Source organism: Falco naumanni, chromosome 4, assembly GCF_017639655.2.
Source record: "Falco naumanni isolate bFalNau1 chromosome 4, bFalNau1.pat, whole genome shotgun sequence".
Taxonomy (NCBI): Eukaryota; Metazoa; Chordata; class Aves; order Falconiformes; family Falconidae; genus Falco; species Falco naumanni.
The window spans coordinates 85,972,810-85,999,623 of NC_054057.1; the positions used below are offsets into that span (position 1 = coordinate 85,972,810).

A 26,814-nucleotide genomic window follows, 5' to 3' on the forward strand; every position below is an offset into this window, starting at 1 on the left:
TTTTAATTTGTTGTCCTTAAACCCCAAACACACATCAATTTTAATCTCATATTGAACCCCACCCCTCTTCACCTCACAGACAGTGGTCTGATGGAGCTGGAGCCTGGCCACCCAGATATAATCAGCCACCCACAAGAGACAGGAGGGGAAAGAAAAAAAAAGCTTTTAGTGGTGATCAGTCAAAAACTGATATAAATACCATTTTCATTAACGCTCTTGCACTTAGTGACTATGAAAGTCCTGCCGTATCCCTGTGAATTTTCATACTAAGTACTTCCCAGCAAGCGAAGTGCACACTGAAGTAATAGATCAGTAATTCTCAGCTTCCTAAAAGGAAATCTGGTTTGTGGATTTCTCTATGTATTTAAGAAAATTACTTTCAGATCCCTCTTCATCTTCACACTTGGGCTTTTAATTTCTAATTCCCCATCACTCATCTCTCTGCCTGAGCCTGGTTTTCCTGAGAACATTTGAGGGATTCATCTTCCATACTTGGAAATGTTATGGGGCTTCAATTTTTTTCAGAAAAGGAGAATAAAAGTAAAGAGCTAGAATGGTTGAACTGCGCAGGGTTGCAGTTTTGGTTAGACAGTCTGAATCTAGAATTCTGGAAAAGGTACTGACCATAACCTAAAATTGAGATGATTTGTGCAAATATTTAGTGCCATTTTCCTCACCGTCTCCTTGCCACCATGGCCTGAGTCATGCTGTCGTGCAACCCTGAGTGCTTGCTTGCTGTCACGTAGCTCAGCTCCCCTCTGCTCACAGCTGCCTGTTCGCAAAGGCTTTGAGCACTGAACATTTCTGATAGGAAATAGTATCTCGGCAAAGTGCGGCAGCTCAGCAAAAGCCACTTCCAAGTGATTCACTGCAAGGTGCTGCAGGAGGTGAGAACGTGCACGGTGCAGATTACCAGCTTTCTCTCCTGCTGACTAATTCCCTGGTATGAAGTGAAATTCACAGACCATGTTGTGCTTTTGATTAGTGCTACCAGAGATATGGAAAGCAGCAACATGTCCAGACTCTGGCAGCAGATCACAAAGACACAAAACCACAGAAACTACCTGCAGCAAGAGGGTTCTGCCCCCAATAACGCCACTCGACTTGGGCTCACCCTCCTCGCCCACCTGCCCAAGGGCAGCCCTGGCCCCACGTGTGTCCTCTCTATCTTCAGGACTTAAAAACCCAGATGTATTAAGTGCAAACTGAAGCTTTCACCACCTCCCTCAGATGACCTTCCCAGGGCTTAACACAGCAGTGTGCAGCCTTGCTGCCCAGGCAGGAGCTGGGGGTGCCTGGAAAGCCCAGTACACAGACTGGTTTGCCCAGGACAAGGACTGGTTTGCCCTGGTGGGAGCAGGGACAGCTTTAGGAGTGCTTTTCAGGAGAAATGCGCAGCTCTGCAATAGAAAATACTTTCCAAGACTATCATGTACTGAAATTCCCACCTACTCAAGTCACTTCTTTTGAAGATTTTTGTTCTTCATTTCCCAGTTTGAAGATAATGTGAACAGCATGGCATGCAACCTCAGCCCAAGTTTAGAATGGAAATTAAACATTTTTCTACCTCTGTTTGCAAAGACCTTCAGGCTCAAGATTCTATACATTTTATATCTTGCCAAAACAAAAAAAGCAGGAGCTTCACTTCTCAAATATCCCTCCTTTATGGGGCAAACACCATCACTGGAGCTTCAGTGAATTTCTCTTATGTACTAATGCAATGGATGAGGAACACTCCTTATTTACTAACAGGTGATTAATACCAGGTTGAGACATGCCGAGAAAAACAATTAAACCTTTAGCATCAGCTCTCTGACGGTTTCACCTGGCATAGTTTTATTATTGGAGCCTGCCTGGGTCGGGCAGGAAAGCGGTCGAGGAGACGACCCTTTGAGGGGGGTCTGAAGGAAATAGAGAAAGACCCAGGAGGGAAATGATTTCGCTAAACCCCAAAGTCCTCTGCTTATTTATGCAACTATTTATGCTGAATTTATGCTAATGTATTCCATGATGTAGATAGACTCCAGCCATCTATCATAAATCTCAGGCACTGGCTGGCTGTGGGGAGCACATAAGGAGGGTGGACAGTTCTGAGGAGGCTCCATGCCAGAACAAGGATCTTCCCAGGATGTCTCAGTGCAGGATCAAGGCCCTGGTTTGTACCAGACCAAATCCTAAACAGGCCTGAGCTTGTTCAAACAGAATCCCTGCTTTCTGCTCTGCCTGCAGATGTACATTTTGGCTGCAGAAAGAGAACGAAGCTGAAGGAGAGACTTTGTTTTCAACTACAAAGTTGGAAAAAGCTGGGAAAATGAAGCTAACTAAAACTGATGGCCTATCGTTCCAAACCGCAGCAAACCTCCGGGCTCCACGCAGGGAAAGCAGTGGCCTTGGGTGATAAATTGATTGCTTTCCTGTTAGCTATGGAATTTGTTAGTGCTGTAAAACTGCTGTCCATGCTAAGGACTCCTCCTGTTATTCTCTTGGACCAAGAGAATAATAAAAGGCTTCTCTGGAAATTCTTTACATCTTGGTTTTAAACAGATGGCTGCTGAACTCTGTAAGGTCAGCAGTACACTGTCTGATTATCACCACGTGCCTCCTTTAAAGCAGGATAGATTAGGAAAAGAGAAAAAAAGAGAAAACCACCAAGACAGCCCAAAACTGGCTTTCTTCAGAAGAGCCTGGTGCAACCACACATGGACTTAAATTCTGAAGAAACACAGGATACACTTCTCTCCCTGATAGCAGTTGTTGGAAAGCAAAAATAAATGTGTGACTCATCGCTCATGCAGGTCTAGGGGACAGGGCATTGTATCCTTGATGTGGGAAGGCGATTTGGTGAAGGAGACACAAGAAGCTCAAAAGACTCAATCAGGAATCAGTGCTGTGCTTCCCACACCCACACACTTACCAGTGGGAACCCCACTCACGTGCCAGGCATTTGATCTGGAAGGAAGATATGCTCCAAAAATAGACATCAGGATGATGTTTGGATGAGCATAAGGGAATCTAATAAGACAAAGGTATATCAAAAGAAAATAGCTAAGTGAAATTTGAAAGTCAAAAGCTGGGAAGTTTTTAAAGAGAGTATTTTGTCTTGCTATAAGCATGAGATCAGATTTTCTGCTGATAAACATCAGTGTAATTTCGTTTACCTACTGGAACTAAACCAGTTTATTCCAGTGAAGGTCTGAACAACCAGACCACTTTCTCTTTTTAAATAATGCAAGAGTTATCTCCACCCATGGCTGCATGAGGGGCTGCCAGCAGCAGGAAGTGCCCTGGCAGTACTGGGTAAGGACAGCATCAGTTTTGTTTCAGCAGCTTGGTGCCCACGTTGCCAAGCCAGACACCGACAAGGCACTCGCCAGCTCCTGTTTCCAGTCCTTCTGCCTGGCAGCACACGGCGGGCAGCTCCTTGCCAAAGCAAGTTCTACCACAGCACAGCTTTGGGCCAACACTGCCGCTGAATTTCCTCGCTGACCAGCCTGGCGTAACGGCAGGGCAGCAGGTCCCAACTGTTGCAAACAGCTACCTCCTGCCGTAGAGGGTACGACAGCTCTGACCGGGGTGGGAGAGGAGAAGGCAGGGGTTTTAGCTAATTATTCTCAACCTCCAAGTGTCCCTACTATGTGCATTGTCAGTTAAGCAGAAATGTCCTCACTTTTCTCATTGCCACACAGTCCTGGTTCGCCACTGCCAGGCAGATGGACACATCAGGGGGCCACGGAGGTGAGACAATCTCTGCTTGCTGCCCCTCTCCCTTTTGGCCCAGGCTCGCTGCTCTCCCTCTAACTCCAATCTCTTTACCCATGTCTAGTTTTAATCAAACCTGTTGGCGCAGAGACCCTGACCTTCTGAAGAACCTCCAGTCCCTGCGCTATAATTAAAAGGATTTGTCTAATTCTGCCCCGTCAAGGTGGATTTCAGGAAGGAGAAAGTTCAAACTCCCAGAACTGGTGGAAAATGCAAATAAACAGAGCAGTGATCTGGTATAGAAAGCTGTCACTCAAACTGATCTCACCCTCTGGAAGGATCTGATCAAACACAGTCTGCCTCCGAGATACAAGGCTGGGAAATGAGGCTTTAATTGGTGTTTTCATCCATGCTGGAATGGCTCAATTTATGCTTTGTTTTGTTTGTGAAATAACTGCTTTTTAAAAAGAAATGCTCATACTGCTAAAAATAATTAATGTTATCTGAATCTATCAAATTCTAGGAGGGGGTGATTAGATTCAAAACAGCAGAGACATTTCTAATCTCAATATGAGACAATATAAAAACAATGCCTATGTTCTTAGATAACCTTTGGTCTCAGTCTTTTGCTGAACATCAGTGCTCCTGAGGCTGGCATATGTTTATTTCTTAAGCTGAAACGTAACACATTGCCCATATGTTGATATTGAAACAAAAAATTCACTTCCAAACTCTTTCATCTTTTTATTCATGTATTCTGTCGCTCTCAGGCAGGGCTTGTGAGTACCAGTCACTGTCTTCTGTAAAATAATTGACTGCATTTTCTGTCCTCTGAACTAATTCACCACATTTTCTCCCTATCTATCATCTAGATGAATGCACTGTTTTCTATTTATCACCCTGCTAAGGTACTCATCACTGGGGTATGCAGCCAGCAGATAAAAAGTATAATGGTGCTATATTAAACAAAGAAAATCAATGTTCCACTCACAGTAAAACTGAGCCAAATTCTGACAAGTGTGTTGCCATGAGGAGAACTTGGCCCTCTGTTTCAAGCAGAGGGTTTTTCTGAAGCAGTACTCCCAGCCCATGATATTCCCAGGCCTTCCCCTGCAATGTCATACGGCCTGGGAAAGCCAGGGCTCATCTCTTCCCTCTGCCCCAGCTCTGCTCGTTGGGGCTCACACAGCCCTCCCTGTCAGTGGCCAGTTTGAGCCCAGGATTTCTTGTCCAGGTCAGTGTGGACACGGAGGATCAGGTGCTGCATTCAGGAGAGCCAAGAGAAGACATGAAAGTGGTGAGATTTAAGAGTCTGGCATGTGGCTTCTGTGCCTTTAACAGCTTGGACCCAGCCAGCATTTGCCAGCAAGTTCTCCTCGGTCTGAGTCTGGGTTAGAAGCTGCATTTCAGAGAGACAGGCCCAGAGCTTTAAGGGCTGTTACACGACTCAAGAAATCGGATCATTCTAACAGCAGCAAATATGACAAAATTACATAAATTGAACAGGTTTTGTGAATATCTGCCTGATTCATAGAGGCAAGAAAAGCAAATCAGGATCCTCGGAGGCAGTGTTTCTTCAATGTAAAATGGTGCGTTGGTTACGGTTGTTGGTGTGAACTTTTATGCGATGGGAGTAGTAGTCCTAACTGCAGGACTGGGGTCTGGGAACTGAAATGCAGTGAAAGCAACCCCTGGCTGCTTCACAGGCAATTCATCACAAGAATGTCTATTGCGAACAAAAAAAGAAAGATTAATTTTTGAAGCAAGTGTGTCCTGAGAATGGGCAGCTCAGGCCAATGTCCCTCTAATGTACCATATAAACTTTCATGTACTACCACTCCATTTCAGCTATGTTTTTTCCCCCCTCATTGCAAAATGCTGAATTACAGTTAAATGCTAGATGGTATTTCCTGACTGTGTGACTGATTGCTTGCTTTTGTGCATGGCCGGTTATTTGTTCGCAGTGAGCACTTCAAAGCCTAGCAGCTGGTCCAGTCACCTGGGAAAGTCATTCAGCTCTCTTCACCCACCCCACTACGTTAGTTGAGAGAGAGGAAACATCTTCTGGCACTTTGCAACAGAGATATGAAAAGTGACTGCATTGCTTTCGAAGCAGAGGCACCACATCTCCCTGCCAGCCAGCACATCCAGATATTTTCCTCATGGAAATGGGGACAGAGCTGGGGGGGGGGGGGGGGGGGGGGGGGGGGAGTAAATTATATTTATGCCAGGTGATCAGTCTGTAACCTGTCTGCAGTATACCTCTTTATACCTTGCCAACTATAGGAGGTTTATGATGTGCTCTCCACTCTTAGCAAGGTTTCCCTGCATTAAACATGAGAGCAGAGCTCCTTCTTCCAAGAAAATATATGCCAGGTGGTCTTGTTGGCCTTATTTCTGATTTCTCTGCTGATGGGAAAGCATTAGATCAGTAATTATGCTTACCAATTCCAAGAAAGCCACCACGATATAGCTCCTTTGTGATGAGATTTGTTAAGCTTAGAGCTACAAAGTAAGTTGGGTTTCTTCCTTCAGGAGGTCTCCACGGGCAGCCCCCAAAGCATCAACACAGCTTGGAAAACAAATGTTCAGAACGCTGTATCATGTCCTGGCCTCTGCTTGGAGGGATGTTTGGATAGAAGTAAGTCACATTTTGATCGCCCTTATAAGGAGAAGGAATACGTTAAAAGACCCAGACCTGCTTTGGAGAAAGTGTTTCCAGTACTTCTGTGCTGTAGACAAGACACGAAGCTCCCAGCTGCTGGGGTGTGAGAGGAAACTTCCCTTCTACATGCACCAGACCTATGCTACTCCACCGAGCAGTTTGCAGTCTGTCCTACAGACGGCAGCACGGAAGGAATTAAACACAAATATGAAAACTGGATCCAGGTGACAGACAACATTGCCTTGGCCGCTCACGCTAATTTCAGAAACTCAAACAAAAGAAAGAAAGAAGTCAAAAAGAAGCAGCAGCAGCAAGTCAAAATGCTCACAGGGCACCTGACATAAACTGGAGCATTTGCTGTGGGAAGGGGAACCAGTTTCCTGTAAAAAGGATTCTAGCCAAGAGAAATCTTAATCTATTGCATGTCAAAAGATTTGAGCTGGAAAATATTTCTGTTCTTTTCTTCCAGTATGTTTTATCATCTTGTGCTCTGAGAACATCTTGAATAGCTGTTAATAATTTATATGTTACAGTGGCATATTAAATCACTTGACTGGCAGAATGGCTTTGAAACACAGGGTCCCTGAGTCTGAACTGGATAATGAAGGCAACTCCTGAATCTGCCAAATGCCATTAGGTTTTGGTTTTATTTCTTGCAACAATGTGATCTGCAGCCTGTTAGGACATGATGCATCTGTGAACACTTGAAAGCAGGTTTAGACTGATAAAAAAGCCCAAACAAAACACATCCTGATGAAAATACTCTCCAAAATCTGTCTGGTCCTAGGAAACATTGAACAGTTGGGATAACAACCCTAAAACTGCTCATGGAAGCAATCCTTGCACTGGATCAGGAAGATTTCACGTATTTTTTTGTGCCGTGTTTCCCTGTTGCAGATTATAATTTACTGGTCACATTTAGGGCCTAGAACCCTCGGCTGCTAATTTTCCAACTTCAGCCACATCGCATCACTGACCCACCTTCAAAAGTGCCTGGGTGACACTGAATGGGCTGTGGCAAGACGCCACAAATAAAAGTTCTTTTGAAACCTTCAGAGAAAAATGCTACTTAATACCAAATTGTTACTGCCTTTATTTTCAAAAAAATTATTTCTCATACCAAGCACTTTCAATCTGAATAGCTCAGCAGGGCTTTTCCTGTAGACTTCTGTACTTTAAAAATGCAAAATTTACATAGAACATCATGCAGAGAAGGCCACAAGTAGAGGAAAGAGAAAGAAAAGTACAGGCTGGGGGTAACATAAGGTGAAAAACAGATAAGACAGTTACAGTTAAAGATGCATGAAGAAGGAAAGAAAAATGAAGTACAAAGGGAAAGCAAAAGGTGTCATTCCAGTGACTTCAGCAGTGCAAATATACCATCCACTGCTGCTGTTTAATTGGAGGGCCAATTATAAAATAATATTTGCAAAAGGGAAGGTGAAGGATTTCTTATCTCTGCTGGGACTGAATCTCCTTTTTCAACACTGTCTCTGTGGATGGCAGCCTTTGCTGGGCATGTGCTGCCAGGTGTGGCACAGGGTTGGTGGGCAGCAGCTTGCAGCCGACGCATGACGCATCTTTCGGATGCAGGCTCTCTATCAGAGAGAATCACTTGATCTTTCTGAAGAGTGCAAGACCCTGTAGGAAAAACTACCATTGACTTTCTGTGGGTTTAGAGCAAACTCTCCAAAAGCAAACTGTCTTCTGCAGAAGTTTGTGCAGTGTATAACGGTACCTCTCAGCAGCCGGGGAGTCATTACTCCATGCCCACGGTGTGTGTGTATTATCTGCCGTGCGCACCTCGATGCAGTTCAAGCATCGCTCTCCTCAACACCCAAGGAGCCGATTAGCCTGGATGACACTGGGCGGGCTGCAGTGCACATGGCTTTTTCTTCCTTTTTATTTTCTAAATCAAAATGATATTGAATACAGAGGATCTGTCGCAGTGCAAGGACGAGAGTGCCCTCTATTGTCACTGTGCCCTCCAGCACCTTCTCTCCTTCCTAGGGCTCTGAAGAGACGCCTGTTCCTCACAGGCTCTCCTTTAATTTCCTTTCCTTGTTGCACAATGATGGCAACCCCCAAAATTTAATATAATTCGAGTATAAGCTACCTGTTTCTCTCTAGGTGAAAAGTAAACAGGGAATGCTGCAGCAGCTGGATTTAATAGAATCACAGAATCATAGAATGATTTGGGTTTGGAAGGACCCCTAAAGATCAAGTTCCATCTCCCCACCATGGGCAGGGCCCCCTCCCACCAGCCCAGGGTGCCCCCAGCCCCGTCCAGCCTGGCCTTGAGCCCTGCCAGGGATGGGGCACCCACAGCTGCTCTGGGCAGCCTGGGCCAGCGCCTCGCCACCCTCACAGGGAAGGATTTCTTCCTAATATCTAATCTAGAACTACTCTCTTTTAGTTTAAAGCCATTACCCCTTATCCTACAGCTACAGACCCTACTGAAGAATCTGCCCCATCTTTCTTATAAGCCTCCCTTCAAGTACTGGAAGGCCTGAAGCGCATGCACCTGATCTGTGACAAGGCCACAGTCACACAAATGGTCCTTAAGAAAGCACAGCTGGGCTTAAGAATGGAGTGAGATGCAAAAACGTGTTGAATTTAAAGGGCTCAAAACCAGCGGATGTGCAGGCCCACGCAGGACCCCGGGGGCTCCACAGGGCCTTGCCCACCGCCTGAGGGGCTCTCTGGGCCCCGGGGCAAGCAGGACAGGGGGGGCTGGGGGGGTGGGGGGAGCATGCAGCGCCTCCCCCTCGCTTCCTCTGTTTGCTGGGCAGGAACCAGACTGAAATGCTGCCAGGATCCTCTGGTATTTTCAAAACTGGAAAAAGCGTTATTGCGCGCAGGCGGTGGTTGGAGAAGTTCCTCAGCACACAGGGGAGCCAGAACGCAATCTAGAGGCTGCAGCGTCTCTTTGTTCTCACCCACACAGTCGCACATGGGAATTACAAACATTACACCACGCACAAAAGCCTGTGTGGAGAACTTCTCCCGCCCCAACCCCCGAGGGGGGGGAGCGCGCCGCTCCTCCGGCCCGCCCGGCGCCGCCATGACACCGCCATGACACCGCCAGCGCCAACCGCGGCCCTGCTCCTTCCCGATTGGGTGGCCTCGTCGCCATAGCAACTGTGAGGTGCCGAGGGGCGGGCGGTTCATCCGCTAGTCGCGTCGGGTTTCCCCTCGCAATGGGGGGACCCGCTTCCTCATTGGCCGCTGTTGTTGCCCCGGCAACGGGAGGACGCGGTGCGGCCTAGCGCGGGTCCAGGGCGTGCGCTGCGGTAGGCCCCGGCGCCATGGCGCATCCCAGCGCCCTGCTGAGCCAGGGGCCGGCGCCGCAGGCCCTGCCTGCCTCCCACCTACCCGTGAGAGTGTGCGAGGTGGCGCGGAACACGGGGCCCGACTCCTCCAGCGGGCTGGCTATGGCCAGCTTCCGTACCGCCAAGCACCTGCTCCACGAGTGGCACCAGAGTAACGCTCATCTCTACCGCGAGGCCTTCACCGGCTGCGAGCAGGCCCAGCGCGGCCGGGCCGAGGCCAAGGAGCTGGCTGAATGTGCTGCTGCTACTGCCCAGCGCACCCAGCAGGACTCCATGACCAGCCTGGGCCAACGGCTGCAGGACATACACTTCTGGAAGGCTGAGCTCCAGAAGGAGATTGAGGACCTTGAGGCCGAGACTGACTTGCTGGCAGCCCAGAAGCTGCGGCTGGAGAGAGCGCTTGATGCCACTGAGGTGCCCTACACCATTGCCACTGATAACCTAAAGTGTCGGGAGACGAGGCAGCCACCAGACCTGGTCAGTGATGAGGTGGAGGGAGAGTTGCTGAAGGTGAGCAGGATGTTAGGATGTTAAGTGTTGTTGGCAGCTCGCTCTTCATGCTGCTCTGGTCTCTAAAATGATAAGCAGCTTGGTCAGTAGGTGCTAACTGCAGCTCATGAAGGTATCTTCTGGCAATGCACCGAGGTCTGGTGCCCCTTCCTGGCAGCCTAGACTCTTCTGTCACTCCTAGCTTTAAGAAGGATTCTTTGAAATCTTTCCTCTGTTTAAAAAGTATTTAAAATCACAAGTATGGCTAGAGAATACCAGATCCCTCCTCTCAGACCAGATCCAAACAAAATCAAAACAGAGGTTTCCTGAACCAAGATGGGCATCCTATTCTGGCACTAAACTTCTTCCAGCCTCCACTTGCTTAAAGTGCCCTCATCTCTGCAGGTTTCACTTTAAAAATGCAGTACCCAATAAGCAGACTATTCAGGACCAGTGAAACGCTCCTTGCCTGTTTCCGTGCTCAAGCTGTCCAAATCTGTCAGTCTCTGCCATTACCTTTTACTACCAAGTCTGATGCTGTAGTCTTGCCAGGGTTCATGACAAAGTAGCGATTCAACACTGTACTACAGTGTCTCACACAAACCATCATTTTAAGTCTCCTGCAGGACAGTACAATGAAGAGTGCATTGTAGTCATGTGACACATGCATGAAATGATAGCTCCAGGCAAGCTGCGGGGCACAGACATGGTGTTTCTGACAGTTCAACAAACCTGAGACACTCCTGAAATTTGCTTGAGCCTTTTCCTCCCATAGAGGACTCCAGCTGATCCCAGTTTATCTGTCACTATGATCCAGCACTGCATGTAGATTGCTTTCAAAGCTGATGTAATTATTGTGGCTGCACAGGGTACAAGGGACAGATTCTGGGTCATTTTTCATTCAGGAATGATACATATTGTAGTTTTCCACAAATAATGGTTATTTGCCTGTGGCCTTGAATATCCTATCAAAGTTGATTCATGATGAGTTACTGATTAAACCCGATGATTAATTTTTGTTGTCAGAAAAATGCTGAAGAAACTTATATAGTTGTTGGCAAGATAGCATTTAGCACAATAGTTTTTAGCAATATTTTGAATAGGAATTGTGTGCAATTGCTGAATTGTATTCAGTATTTAAGAGGCCATTCCAGTCAAAAATATAAGCATGTGAGAGTCAGTGTATAGGATATTTCGGTGTGTGAATTGTTACAAAATTCAGATTACAGAAAATAAATTATTTTCATCAGCTGCTGGTATTTTAGAGGAATCATGAAGTGTAAGATTTACCAAAGAAAATAATTTTCTGGCAGGATTTCTCTCCTGTATTTCTTTCCCCCTGATCTCAGAGAATAGTTTGTTCATTGCTCAGAAGTCCATCTGCTGCTGCTGCTGCTAATTCTTCACCTGAAATTGTGATTGCGTGCTTGTGACGACAGACCGTCAACAGCCAAGAAAGATGTCACCAAAAAAGAATGATGTGAGTTCAGATGAGGCGTGTATACCGGCAGCAGATGGACTCTTGAGAAATGAAGATTTTGTTGCCATGCCAATGGCCTTTGCAGTGCGGAAGGAAGAGGAGTACATAACATCATAGGAAATCCTTCCCATTTTCACAGAGGAATAGATTTTATGGCACGAATGTTTGCATATAGATGTTAAAATGTGCCCTCTGTGGCTTTGCTAGCTCTTTAAGCTGCAGCTATACTCTATACTGCTTTCACAGTAAGAAATCAGATGGTACCTTGTATTTCTTACTCTTTCCAAAATTGACTAATAATTCTTGACACTTGGAGCTGTTCTTCCAGCTGTTCACTGTGCAGATTTCCAAGTTAATGGTCCAGTTCACTGGTAGCTCTGTGTTACAACATTTGCTTATTTGGAGGGTATGCAAATTTTATCACTAAAGTGCTGACATACTTTTACTGGATGTTGCTTACTTGACCAGTCACTTTCTAATTCTAACCCTCTTAAGAAATGGTAATGCAAAGGAGGAATTCTCTTCCCATGCAAAAACTGAGAAAAAGAAAGAGTTTCCAAAAGTCAGCTGTGTTAGGAAATGGACATTCTTTTCCTTGCAGCTTTAATTACACAGTTAATTGATATTCTAGGGCATTTCCCTTCCCTTGAAATTCTTCCTCTCCTACTAGCAGCCCAGCCTTGCCTTGGCATCGTTCTCTGGTGTCTTTGCCGTGTTCCTGTCAGCTGCCATGGACACATGCATGGGGGAATCTGCAGCTGAGGGAAGGGCATGCCTGGGCAAGGGTCTGCCTTTCACATTGTCATGGAAAAGCTTTTCGTAGGACATAGGTTTCAATCCTGCTTTCGGCTTTCTGCAGCAACGAAGAACATTTCCCAGTTGCCAGAGCATCCTGCTGAGATAATCACCTTTCAGCAGCCCCTTGGCAGATGACATTTAAAGAGACAAGATCAAATACACAATACAAGCAGTTTTGAGTCTCTACATGTAATTGCACTTTTATTATCTGTTCAGTAGGATTCACTTAAGATGACTCACAAAGAAAACAGAAGTGTCTCTGGTGAAGGTTTTATGCATCCAGATATTTGGGCTTTGCCTGTTTTTTGGCACACTGTCTATTTTTTTAGGGAGTTTTGGTTCCAACTCATCTGTCCTATTTGCTTTGCAGTATGGAGTCATATTTAGATCACCCATTGTGATATGTACCCCAACTAAATAGCCGCTGCTGGAATGAAGGATGAGGGTATTTAAGTGAAAGCTTCTCACATGCATAGTAAAATCAGCTGTTACTCAGAAGTTCATGGACTCCACTTAACAGCATATTAATCTTTCCTTAATGCAGTTCTGTTTTTAAAAAAAAGAAGCAGAAAGACACAACTGTTTTTCCAGTAAAGAAGGATCTTTGAAGACCAGAAAGAAGATAAAATTTCTCAAAATAGAATAATTTTATTTCTTTGTGCTGCTGCGTTTGCTGTAGCTGAATTCATACAAAAGCAGTGCATGCATATGTTTCATATGAGGTTTTTGACTTTCATAACCCATATGACATCTCTGAATCCCCTTTGCATCATTTTAATGACAGTTCAGTATGTTTATGTGCACACATTTAATATTGAAAATGTGAGCCCTAGCAAAGGACTTGCCACATGGTGATATACTGTCAATAAATCATGTTTCAGCTGCATATTTACTGCATTTCAAGGTTATTTCCGCATGTCCAGTGTCCAGACTCATTAACTGAGAGCCAGATATGTCTGTGGAATAAGTGGAGGTACTTACATTTATGCAATTTTTTTACCCTAGGCTCAGAGTGTTGATTTGTTGTGTGTTTGCTTCAACAATGAAGTCATCCCCAGCTATTCCCTGATGCTGAATACAAAAGCATTAGCCAAGATCCTTTCAACTGTGAAAAATTAAAGTTTAAAAAAGTGGAGAAAGGATGCATATGTATGTATTCCTGCAGACTGCAATAATGGGGCAAGGAAAACAACAGAATACCATTTCCAAACACTGTGATCGGTAGCTTTGCCAAGCGAACCAGTCCACAGTAGGAGAGTCCTATACACAAACAACTTGGTTAAGAGTGTAGTGCTTATTTTCAACATCTGCAAATCATAGATTTTGAAGTAACTCTTGGTGACTAGCAGGAAAAAGGCCAGTCACAGAGCTTAGATTTTAAAGACTTGTTACCTGCTTTCACTCCCAGCTGTAATGAATAATGGTCTTCCTGTTGCACGCCGTGTGGGGGTCTAAATCTAGTGAGAGCTGTAAGCTATCTTGCTTATATTTGCTGTGCTGATGCGTGGGACATCTGGTGTCATGTTGTTACTGATGGATGGATGCAACTGGATTTGTAATCGAGGGTGACTGCACAGCCTCTCTCACGGGGTTCTACCAGTTCTTCTTAACTGCTCTCACTGTGTCATTCTGGCCCGGGGAGTATTTAAACATTGCTGACATCTGCAAGTCACTGATGTAAAAAGTCAAGCTGCAAAAAACCTGAATTTGTAAATTCATGGAAGGCATAAGCATCTGCTCTTAAATGTTTTCTTTGCATCATTAGTTAGACGCTTACAAAGTCATGAACTGGGATGGTTTTATCACTAGATTTGAGTAAAATCTAACTTTTGCATCATAAACATTAAATACTGTAATAAAGTAAATGGCACGCTAAGCTATAAAATGTTCTCTCCCTGTTAATTGACAACCATTTATAATAACAGAGGTTTATTATTAGTAGTAACTGTGGAGAAGGCCGCTGAGAAGAAGCCAAGATCACTTCAGATTTGACAGTATTTCATTTTAATAGACAGCACATGAATACATATATGGGAAAAATAAGGAGAGAAAAAAGATGTTTCATCCACCGAGTCCTCTCGTGAACTGAAGAAATGCAAATCTCAGTTAATGTCCCCCGAACCAGAGATGCTGCTAGCTACTAAAGCTCTTTCATTTGCTTTTCCTCTCTTAATGCGGGCTGGGCCTTCACATGAATTGCCAACACAGTTTGCTGCACATACTGCATAAAGGTCATCTATTCTGCCACGTGCTAAACCCCAGATCTGCCCCCAGGATTTTAATGTGGAATCACCCACATTTTTATGGCTGAAATCACAACTGGGGAGAGCTGTGCTTCTGGCTGCATCTTCCTCTGCCATGGTTATTGATGGAATTTACTCGGCAAAGAATATGTGAAGGCGCAGACCCGGCATTTTATAAGTCCTCCACGTGGGGTATGAGGTTCCCAGCTCCTGCTCCTCTGCAGGTGGTGCTGCCTGACAGGCGTTCGTCAAGTGTGGACCTTCTCCCACATCAGTCCTGTCAGCCAGCCACAGCTGTGGGTGGGCAGCAGGCTGGATTCAACCGTGATGGCTAACAGTACGGCCAGGACTGCGGGACCTCGATAAAGGGATCTTAATCTTCAGCCTAGTACCACAGCTCCTCCCAGCTATACAATCTGACTTTTAAACTGTTTTGAAAGTTCAGAAAAATCATTTAGTAAATAAGCATTGGAAATTCATTGCTATTTGCACCTGCTTATTCACTCTTAACTAGTATTAGACTGTCATTAATTATGAGAACTATAACTTCAGTTTTAAATGTCGTATTTGAATGCGTATCTCCTCAAGAGGGAATCCATTTTTAAATTTTATTTTAGGTCATTCAACAAGGGAATTCTTTGTTTTTGTATTGTTTCACTCTTTCCATGTGAGAGACCTTAATTGCTAAAGGAAGGCTTTTCTCATTCAAAATGGCACACATTACTCACAGGAAACTGGCTGTCTCTTTATTTACATGGAGACTGACTACGCAACACAAAATAATATCAATTACTATAAATGTAATTTCGAGTGCTGGATCTTTCTAACCCTTTAAAATCCTTTTGAGTTTTTACTTTGACAACTCAGCTATTGTAATGCTTCCTCCCTGCAGAAAGTGAGTTTTAGTGTTTCCACAGTTTGTAAAATGATACCTGCAGCTATGTATTTACTTTAATGTGCTGTTTTAGAGCCTTAAAAATAATTTTTCTTTCCAATCATGATTGTCCTTTTCCATTCAGAATAAAACGATCTTTTTTATGGTCCCTGTTGGTTTCTTATGATGGAGAAACTGACACTGCAGGGACGTATGCACTCATTTACTTGTCAAAAACAGCACAAGGATCAACGAGTGCCAGCAGTGTTCTGGGAATAGAGTTTATTAGTAAGTATATACTCCCTTAGCTGTCATTGGATGACTGTCATTGATGTAAACCAGCAAAATTAATTAGGAGTTTTTCATATACAAAACGTTTTTAATATCCGAATCTCAAATATTAAATTCCTTTAAACAATATAAAAGAAAATTCTTGCTGGACTGGCTTTTATTTAATAATATGTAATCACCAGGTCAGTAAAGTCACTTCATAGAGCATTGATATTTAATCCCTAAAACAGCATTATTGCAGTCAAAGATGAACACCAAGTAGTTTTTGTTCAACAAGAGATTGTTAGAAAGTATGGTCTTTTTTGGTTTGATCATGTTTGTGTTGAAATGACCATTCTTGCTAAAACCAGCTTGAGCTGAAACTTCAGGCAGTGGGTCCATTATCAAGGTGAGGCAAAGCTTTGTGACTTTGAGTAGTCAGCCTTGCAACTCAGAGGACATTAACCCCTCAAACAACATCAAGTATTTGAGATACCTCTGCAGTCCTCGATACTGTCCATCACCAGAAGGAAAAAGAATTCTGGAATAAATTTATCTAATAAAAAAAATTAAAGCTGTAAGCGTCCTTTAGTTTATATTATGACAGCTTTCCTATACCTGCTGAAGCAGACAATAGCCATTTAAATCATTGGGTAGTAACTTCTATTTTTAGTTAATACAAAGCACTCAAAGGGGGCAGGAAAGTAGAAAATTGTGATACTGCCACTTCTTTATGTTAAATAGCACCTTATCACCATACGTCAGGCAAACTGTATTTTTGGAGATCTGCAGGAATCTGATGGGAAGCCTCTCCCTTGCATACAGATAAAAACACGTAACTACAGAACATGGCAGTGGGCTCTGAAGGTACCTGCAAGGACTCAGCAGGTTCTGGAAGCCAGTGTCTTGCCAGAGAAGCTGATCTGTTGTATCATATCCATGCACAAGGCAGCAGCCCCTGACATCTGAGTTTGTACTTGTGGGGCAGACGGTGTCCTGCTCAGTTTTAAAGTGGCACCTTGTGTTTGTGCAAGGCAGTGGTCTCCTGCTGAGCATGATGCTGTTGCCTTATTTTTTGCCTACTTCAAGACTATGCAGGTAATTCAGATATTCTGTTTAATCTGATAGGCATTAGAAGTATTCCAAGTATTGCTGCCACCTTAGACTGATAGCTGAGTTACCTCAGTATCTGCTAACTCCTTGGAACATCGTGTCTTGCAATAATAGGATGAGAGTGGGTAATGAATGGAATATTTAAGTATTTATCCACTACCATTGATATCAGATTGCTCTGCAGGATAGTATGTGCTGCTCTGGATATCACAGAAGTCTCAATGTTTTTATCTAGGAAGCTGAACTTATCAGAAATATCCAGGAGCTTTTGAAAAGAACTTTGACGCAAGCTGCTAACCAGATGCGGTAAGATGTTTTTCACGATTGGTTAGTAGCTGATTTATATAGCTAAATAATACCTGGCATATAGTGGTACAATGACCAGTGGATAAAGATCTTACCAATGCCAGGCTTATGAGCCATATGAAGTCTATTTAAACCTGAAAAGAGGTACTCAGTGATAAAAATTCAGGATTTTCAGGTAGGGTAAGGTAACGTAAGAGGCATGCCATAAAGCCATGCTTTGTATTTTCAGTCCTCGTTTCCAGTACGTGCATTCAGTTCTCTAATTTTCCAACACTGAATTTAAATGCAATAAAAGTATTATCTAGATATCACTCTGTCTTGGTGCACCACGTGATATATTTGAGTACAGGGTCTTTTATAATAATTTGTCTGATCAAAGGGCCTTTTCAAGATGAGTTTTTTGCCTCCAGATGTCAGTATGAACTCACTCTACCTCCTGTATCGGTATGGATGTTCATTGCATTTCAAAAGGAATATTTGCTTTTAATTTAGAACGAGCCCTTTGGAAAGATGTTACCTGAATCCTAAGGTGCATCAATATGATGGTTTTAACTGCTGGAAAGCTTGATATTTTAGGTTTTTTTAATGTTTTAAACTGCTCCAGTTTATGCTATTCTACCAGATACAATGAAATATTGTTTTTAGAAAAACTGTCTATAAACACAAAATAAAGTAGTTCTGTTACATCAGTTAGAGTATGAGAGGAGTCTGTTGGGTTTAGGTTTGTGCTGTTTATGATTAAGATCATTTTAATACCATATAGTATCATCGTTTAGTATTGTTGGCCAGCAGAGTATTTAATTTCTTAGGTGAGAGTGACATCTGGTGTTAGCAGTTTATAACGGCCCCACTCTTTTGTAATCTGCAGTCATTCTAATTAAGTGATGTGACTCATTTAATTGACATCAAAGCAGCATTTTGAAACTTTGCATATCATTGTACTTGTATCTTCCAATGAGAAATTACACTGTGTGCTAGAGTCTTTGAAAGGCTAGATAGGAGGGCTGGGAGAATGGTGTAGTGTTACTTTATGGAGGTCTTAAATTTGAGTCACACTCAATGTACTAGTGAAGGACCAGGATGAGTCTTCTGCTACCTCATGTCTTGTCATGGGAAGAGTGTTCTGTTGGGCAAGCCTCCTACCTATTCTACCCATAACAACATTGAAAAAAATCCTCTGTGTTATAGTATTATTACATAAAATCCCAAGTTCAGCCTCTCCTTTGCCTCAGGCTGTAAGAGCCGCAAGCCTTCAGCAGGCACAGAACAGCACTGAAAGTCTAGGGTAGTGAATAACACATCAGGCTTACTGTCCTTCTAACAGATAGTTGTGGGAGAGAGAGTTTGGTTAGGATTTTCAAGACAAAAAGGAAAGTTTATGTTCTTACTGCTCTTTGAAAGACAAAGCCTAGCTTCACAAATGTCTGTGACGGTTTTGCTAATTGTATTGTTTTACACTAACCATGTCATAATAATGACTTTTCAGATTAAATCAAGATCACAAAGAGATCTGCGAAATGGACTGGTCAGACAAAGTTGAAACATACAACATTGATGATAGATGTGGAAGATACAGTAACCAGAGCACCAACATCCAGTACCATCCTCATTCAGTGAAGTTTGAAGAGAGGTGGGTAGTTACTGTCATTATCCTCCACAAATAACTCTGGTAAGATACAATACATCCTTTGTGTCAGTGAAAGCTGTCATGCTGGTCTGAATCAAAGTTCTTTGGACATACAGTGTCATAGCATTAATGTCATACTTACATGGATAGTAAAAGTAGTGCTACCACCTCAGCATGGCATACCACTGATGGCAAAGTTGCTTCACCACATGCCAGCTGAACTTGTACAAGTTTTTCTTGGAAATAATTGGCTTCATACATGTAAAGGCTGATTTGAATCTGATTGAGATTTACCATTTGACATCAGCAGGCATGCCATTCTTTCAGGATTACTATTTCAATAAATCTTGCTGCTTCCCCCTCCCATTTCAGGCAGTGTTCATATGATGCAGTGTCCCAAGTGCTATGTAGTTCCTTCTGCTGCTCAACATGGCCCAGTATAACCAGAGGTGATCTTTCTTTTTGTTTCAAAGTAGACAGAAACTGTAAAGCTTGATTATAATCATGTGTTTATTTGCTAGTGACTTAACAGTTTGTGCATTGCTTTTTGCCTTGGTAGTATTAGCTAAAGATGGAAGAACTTTGGATGATTTTGTGTCATATATTACTTCCCTCAGAAGCTGCAAGATGAATGAGAGTTTATTAATATAAATATTAATAAAAGGAAAAGGATTATTCTTCTTCCTTCATGGTAAGTCTAGACTGCATGCAACAGCAAAAACAAATGGAGGTTGAAAACAATTCTGCAGGGAGAGAACAAGCTTCAGATTGTCTTTAAGTGCAACTTGACCAAAAGAGCAAGGTTCATATTTGTGTACCATTCACCTCTTCTTCCAGTGCCTCAACACCAGAGACATGGGCCAAGTTCAGTCATGACAACATCTATAGGGCAGAACAAGAAAAACTGGCTTCCATCAGTCTTCGTGCCTTGATTGACAATATTCTTCATGACGTATCTGAGGACCTGAGGATGCAAAGCGCTGCTGTTAATGAGGCTTTTGCCAAACACTGCGAGGAGCTGGACGATGCAAAACACAAACTAGAGCATCATTTGAAAAATGTAAGTGTTATTTTTTGAATGCTGTCTATAGGCATGATAGTCTCTTTTGAGAAGATCATGGTAGATCTGTCCTCTAGAAAAAAATGTCTTACTGTCAGGTATTGAATGCTGTTTTGTGTCAGCTTAGTATCTGTAAGAGTCTTCAGAGCTGGATTGTGGCCCGATTCAGCTTTTTCTGCTTCTGTGCTTCTCTAAACAAGAGATGGACTTAAATATGGAGAAAATTAAACACTTTCTTCCCCATCTGGCTGAACTAAAACCTAAAACTGTGTGATCAGGGAGCTGATCTTTGGGCCAGGATTGCCAGGCTAGCCTGGTTATTGCTTGTATGGAATGAAAGCCATGCTGTGCTGCAGTAGTAGCAGCAGCAGCAGTTCCTGGCAAGTGATGAGAGCATCTCCAGCCTCTGCTGCTTCTCCTGTGTGGAGCAGCGCCTACTTCTGTGTTAGGCCATTGGCAAGTGTGGAAAAAATAACCATCCTTATCATCTGTTGGATAATGACAGCTGGGTAGACTTTTTTTTTTTGCATGGGTGTCAGTGGTTATGAGGGAGAAGGGATTCAGAATTTCATGTCTTTTCCATTTTCTTCACTAATGCCAGAAATACAAGTTCATCAGCAGTTCCCAATCTCACTCAAAATGACTTGATTTTTTAAATATAATTTACAGTTAAAAATTTACAGTTAAAAGCAATGCATGGAGGTGGGATGTGTTGTCAGGAAACATGGAAGAGTTTTTGAACAGGCTGCAGAATATTTTCTGCTTCTTTTTAGACCAAAGATCAAATACACAGCTTAGTGGTAGAACTAAAGATGTCAAAACCACCTTTGTACTTCTATTTCTTCTATATTTTGGCCAAGTAAGAGGTCAAGACTACAACTGATTCACTAGGACCATGAACAGCATGCACAGATACAATATGTATCTTTTTTTAAACAGTTCTTTTTCTTGATTATCCTCTTTAGATCCTTAAAGAGATTGGAGAACAAGAAGCTAATATTGCTGCTCTCAAACAAACTATCAAAGACAAAGAAGCCCCGATGAAAGTTGCTCAAACAAGGCTGTATGACAGGTCTTTCAGGCCCAATGTAGAGCTCTGCAGAGATGAAGCACAGTTCAGGTAAACACTATTAAACAAGTCCTCCAGGGTGTCTGTTCTATCCAGAAGTGATGTTAGACAGTTTTTGCACTTTTTATCGGTGACGTGTAGCCTTTAGCTTTTATTGCTAGATTTGATTCTGATATAAGTCAGAAATAATTCAATTGACTGAAATCACTATGAGGAAGATACCATTTTAATCTAATGCAAGGGTCCTCAAACAACGGCCCGCAGACTGGATACAGCCCCCAGGGTCCTCAATCCGGCCCCCGGTATTTAGAGACCCCCTCGCCGCCCCACTCCCCCCCCCCACCCCCGCCCCGCCGGGGGTTGGGAGGGGAATCCAAGCAGCCGCAGATGACTGCCTGCCACTTCATCCACACGCCGGCCCCCTGGTTAAAAAGTTTGAGGACCCCTGATAATGTATTGACAAATGGAAGTGCTATAGGCTCAATTCTGCCTTTTGTCTCTACGCTTTCTTCTCTGAACTGTGTGGTTTCTTTTTTTATTTAAATGAGCCAAAAAAATACAACAGCAGGTGGATCACTTGCAACCCTTTTGCTGTTAGCCAAAGTTCACCACGAGGTGGACCATGTACCCAAAGAATTACGCTTTGGTGCCGAGAATATAAATGGGCTGCACATACTCATAGTCTGAGAGGAGTCCTCAGTATTGTGAAGCATTGGGCTGGTGGCATTTGATTTTCAGTAATAATCCGTTTTAAAACTGGGGGTCAACAAATCCTTTCAAATTAAAGGTCTGAATGTCACATTTGTCAGTTTTGATCTCATTATAAGCTTTGTAATTGATTCTCCTCCTTCACATTTTCCTATCCTTAGGAAAAGTGGGGAATCAGCTTTTGCGGGCTTACAGTATCCTTGTAGCTCAGGTGCCTACCCTGCAAAGCCAATATGCTGTTCTTTAGACAGCAAGGAAGAAGTTATAATTAATCCAGATGTGTTATAGCAGCTCAGGCACCCTCATTTAAGGTCCTGCTTCAGCAGACCGTGTATGTGCAGTATGTGCACGGCCTTTAGTGGGATTTAAGGACACATGCAAGTCCTTTGCTGAATGGGCATGTGTTTAATTGCCAGGCTTATACTGTTTGTAGTTACTCAGTTTGCATAGCACATAGGGATCTTGTTTTCCCAGGAAGTAAATATGTGCCTTCTCTGCAGGCAGATTGCAGTAAAGCACCTGACCCCCACTGACTTTTAATTGAAATGATGTGCTGCTCTTAAAATGGTTCGCTGCTTGTTTTAAAATGATATGCTGCTACTTCTTTAAAAGCTTATCTGCTTTTGAAGTAAAGACTGTTTTCTGATCTCTGGTGCGAGTATCATCTTTAATACTTGAGTTTTATACCAGTGAACAAAACGCTGATCCAGTCAAACTGGACTTACCTAACAGTTTTTGCTCTGTAATTCTTAGTACAAGTGTCCTATGCAGTGGGAGAGGATGAGGATGGATAGGTCCACTGTGCTTAGTGGTAAAAGACGTTCTTGGTACTACTGAAATCATGGCAGACTTCTGTACAGAAGCTGTGAAAACGAACGCTGCTTTTGACCAAGTATGTGTATGCAGAACCTCTCTGAGATCCTTCGTTGTTGAGTATTGTGATTCTATGGCTGTTGGTCTTTATTCCCATTACAGTTCTTATATTTTTTTGAACACCAACTGGCTACAGCTCTTTTTTTTATTACTTAACATAATTCTGTTCAGGTTGATCAGTGAAGTTGAAAAGCTAACGGAGTCCGTTGAATCCCTGAAGAAAAAACTGCTGGAATCTGAACAGTCTCTGAGGAACCTGGAAGACACACGGATGAATTTAGAAAAAGAAATAGCTGTGAAAACAAACAGTATTTTTATTGACAGACAAAAGTGCATGGCCCACCGCACACACGACTCCCTTATTCTTAAATTAGCAGGTTACCAGCAGTAATCTCAGTATGAACTATGCAAAGTCTGAAAGAAAAATGTAATCTAGGATCTCTCATATAAAATACATGGATGGTGTTATACACAGAAGTACTGTATTCACTGTATTTTCTTCTTTTTGCGTTAAAATGCATTAGTTTAGCATTATGGTGGGCTTTGAGTCTTGTCTTTAAAAGTTCTGTAAAACCTTGCCTGTGAAAGTATAGTGAGTTTAGAGCACAGCTTACAGGTAATTCATTACATCTAGAATGTATCTATATCATAGATGCATAATTTATACCGTATGTACTATTTGGGATTTTTACTCTAGTAAGAGAATATATTGAGTGAATATTTATTGCGAATAATAATGATAGACGCAGGTGCAGATAGAACATTTATAGCTTGCTAGCATTTTCAGGCAGCCTGAAATGACAGCAGTGAAACTGCTTGCCTGACAGATCACATGATCAGCAAGGAAACAGATGAAAAACTTCTAAGCTGCTCAAACATTATTCATTAAAAAAAAGCCACAACAGTTTGTACAGGTTAAATGACAGTCTGCCTGTTGGTAAAAACACTGCCAGCCCGTGACACCTGCGTGTGTAATCTGAAAATCAGTCCAGGGATTTTTAACCTTCAAGTCAATAAAGTTTAGATTTTTTTCAGAAAAAAAACCACCAAACAACCCTAACCAGCTTGTGAGTAGCAATTGTGACTTTCAACTTAAGCACTTAGATGTTGAATTGGGCTCTTGAGCTGTTCCAGCTATTCCCTGGAAGCAAGGCATATGTTTGAATTATTACTCATAATGGAGAGCACATCAGATTCATCTACTCCAGGAGAGCAATGTAACAAATGTCATTCATCCATTAGCTTAGTAGGCCACTTGGTTAAATATGTGACATGTCAAAAAAGGGGAGAAGATGACACAGAACACAATTCCATTATGGTTTCCCATATTACAGGTATTTACTTTTAAAAAGCAGCTGAGAAAAAAATCCTCAAAAAGCAAAACACACAAAAAAACAACCCTAGCAAGTGTACATTTGTGAATAACCCTGCTCTGTTAACCAGAGAGGAGAGGCCATTAGCCTATCTGTTTTTCTCACAGACAGCTATTTGTATTATCTTAACTCAGGATGTGCAGAGCACTATTCAGCAATTGTCCTACTGCTAAAAGCCACTACCTTTTCTTTGAAAACCAGCTGCGTCATGAGGGCTTTTGACCCAAGCTTCTGTTTTACAGGCTTTGTGTTCAAGAGTTTTGTTTTGCCTTTTCAATAGATTTTCTCTTTGTGATTGTATTTTTATAGTCCAGATGCCGAATCCTTATTGGAGAGAAATGACATGTAAATTAAAAATAAATAAATAAAAAAGTAGCTCTACTGTGCTTTTCTATGCAAGGGACTTAAAACAGTTACTAAAGATTATTGTTGCAGACTGAACACATTATCCTTCATCCTGCCTTTTTTAAAACACCTTCAGCACCTTTCTTATTGGCAGCATATTCTAGCCTGTTGGTCGTGCTCAGATCGTACAGCCTAATCAGTGCATCACACACCTTGTGTGCAACTATGCAACTGCACGGTTGTGTATAAAACTGACTTTAGCTCCACCAGAAGAGTGAAACACTGTAAAAGGTGGTCCAGTATTCACAGCTGTGGTGTTAAAAGAGTTTTGGTCATTTAGCCCCAACCTCTAGCCAGTGCTGCTTGTTTGGTCACGTGTACACACAGAATAGTGGGGGGAATAAGACAATGAACCAGGCTTTATTCCAATGGGAATATTCACAGAAACCTTTCAGAAAGCAGCAATGTGTTCAAATTGACCTTACTCACCCACTAAAGAAAGTCGAATCAAAGAGGAATGTGGGTTATGATGGGATATGGCAGGTGGGATCAGGAGAATATGCAGCTCAGGACCCAAAACTATTATTTTGATTCAAGAGTTTTTCATTAGAGAGAGGAAAGGAAAAATGCTGTCATCTCGGAGACTGTGCTGAGTACAAATAACCTTATGTCCTGTGTGGGGTTGTAAATGGAGCTTTCCCTAATCAAAGCCTATCAGTCTAATTTACCTTTGGAACTAAATTAGTCTGCCCTTGCTTCAGGCCTATCAAGGAACATCCTGCTCTGGTGGTAGAGTGTAATCACTGCCCTATTCACATGGTGATAGATGAGTATGAGCCAGTTGTAAGAGTGAGAATCAGACGGAATAGCTTCAAGTTTCAGTAATTATTTTTTTCTTTAATTACTGATTTTAAAAAAAATAATTAAAGCCACTGCTCTAGCATGAAAATATGTTTTTATCTATTTTTAATAATTCATTCTTAAGCTGAGAATTTCCCCAGAACTGTTTTAAAACATGTTTTAACTGGCTCTTGTGTGAGCTGGAATCACAGGTGAGCTAGAGCTGCCAATTGTCTTGAGCTCGACTTGCTAATCTGTATGAAAAGTGTGGACTTTTTTCGCCTCTTTAGGATTATTTTGTTTATTAACCGGAGAGATTTCTGGTTATGAAGGCAAGGTTTAATTTCTGGAAAGTCTGAGAGTTTTCTCATCTGCTTACAGGTAGAGGAAGGAATTAATGGTGTGATAAATGATACCTTGTAATGCCTGGTACAGCAACTTCAGGAAAAGGCAGGAGTGAAGACCGATTAAAAACTTACTTGTTTCTTAAGAGCAGATGACTGGAAGGGGAGCAAAGAAGGTTACAGAGAATGGGATATAATACCTGTGAAGTGTTATCATGAATAATTGATTTTCTCTAAGGCTGAACCTTGGAACTACTGTCTAATAATTTCAACCTTGTATGGTGTCACAGGTCACTAACAAAGTCAGTACCAAAGTGGGAGACACCTGCACCAAGATGCCCAGGTGAGATTTTTCAGAAGACTCTCTCTCTCCTGACACATGGTACAAAGAATACCTGCTTAAAATATTAATCTGTAATTCAATCTACATAGTAAATAGCCATAAGGACAGCCAGCCCTGTCTTAAAGAAGAAATCTGAACATGGGCAGTTTTTTCTATTGTTCTTCAAGATTCTGTTTGAGGTAATTTGCAGCATAATTACAAAATAACCTGCAGCGAAATGGAAATTATTTTAAAATCTTTTCCTGAGCAATTTTTCCAAGTAATTTCTGGCTAGTCACTTAGTTCTGCTGGCCTCTCTTAAGTAAATTGCATCCCAACATCAGTCTTAGCAGTAATGAAACTCACAGTAACAACTTTAGGCTATATTCAGTGCTCATTAGTGGCCTGTTTCATTCCTAGGATGTGTCTGAGAGCTGGGTTGCACACCGGGACCGTGGCAGGCTGAGAACCGGAGCAATGAAGAACCTTTAAAGCAGGTCCAAAAATGCCTCGTTCAAGGGTTGTTTGCAGGACCATCGCAAGGTTGTTTGCAAGGCTTGTTTCCTTATATTAGATCCCCTTTTCGCTGACCAGGAATGAGGAGAACTGGCTGAATAGTGGAAGGTCAGTGGAGCTAATATGTCCATAAACAAACAAACAGAGCTGGATTTGCCATTCATAACGTCACTGGATATTATTTAGTAGCTAAGTAGCGTTTGGTAAACCTACTCATCTGGAAAATTTCTTAAAGTTTGTTTGGAAAATAGCTATCTCATATTTGTTACTTGCTCTCCTGTTCAGAGTTTATATACATGAGGTTAACAGAAATAAAATATTTCATGTGCCCAGGTACCCAAGCAGACCAGCCAGTCCACACCGTCAGCAAACTGTACTTTGATCCGTTGTTGTTCCAGCTATTAAATCAATGCTTAAACCCACAGTTGGACTTGATGATCTTAAAGGTCTTTTCCAACCTAAATGATT

At 42.5% G+C, this 26,814-nt stretch overlaps 1 protein-coding gene across 1 annotated transcript; it reads left to right on the forward strand.

Moving 5' to 3' along the window:
- Positions 1–9,672: 9,672 nt before the first annotated feature.
- Positions 9,673–23,168, forward strand: TEKT4 (tektin 4). The gene is made up of 6 exons (XM_040592718.1): positions 9,673–10,206; positions 17,199–17,269; positions 18,756–18,899; positions 19,734–19,956; positions 20,922–21,076; positions 22,778–23,168. Exons 1-6 carry the CDS (start codon positions 9,673–9,675, stop codon positions 22,995–22,997), a joined length of 1,347 nt encoding a protein of 448 aa, XP_040448652.1. The 3' UTR covers positions 22,998–23,168.
- The last annotated feature ends 3,646 nt before the right edge of the window (positions 23,169–26,814 follow it).

Coding starts and splice junctions, on each gene's coding strand:
- TEKT4 (XM_040592718.1), top strand. CDS start 9,673: ATGGCGCATCCCAGCGCCCTGCTGAGCCAGGGGCCGGCGCCGCAGGCC. Junction 10,207..17,198: donor TGGAGGGAGAGTTGCTGAAG/GTGAGCAGGATG, acceptor GTTTTTATCTAG/GAAGCTGAACTTATCAGAAA. Junction 18,900..19,733: donor TCAGTGAAGTTTGAAGAGAG/GTGGGTAGTTAC, acceptor CTCTTCTTCCAG/TGCCTCAACACCAGAGACAT.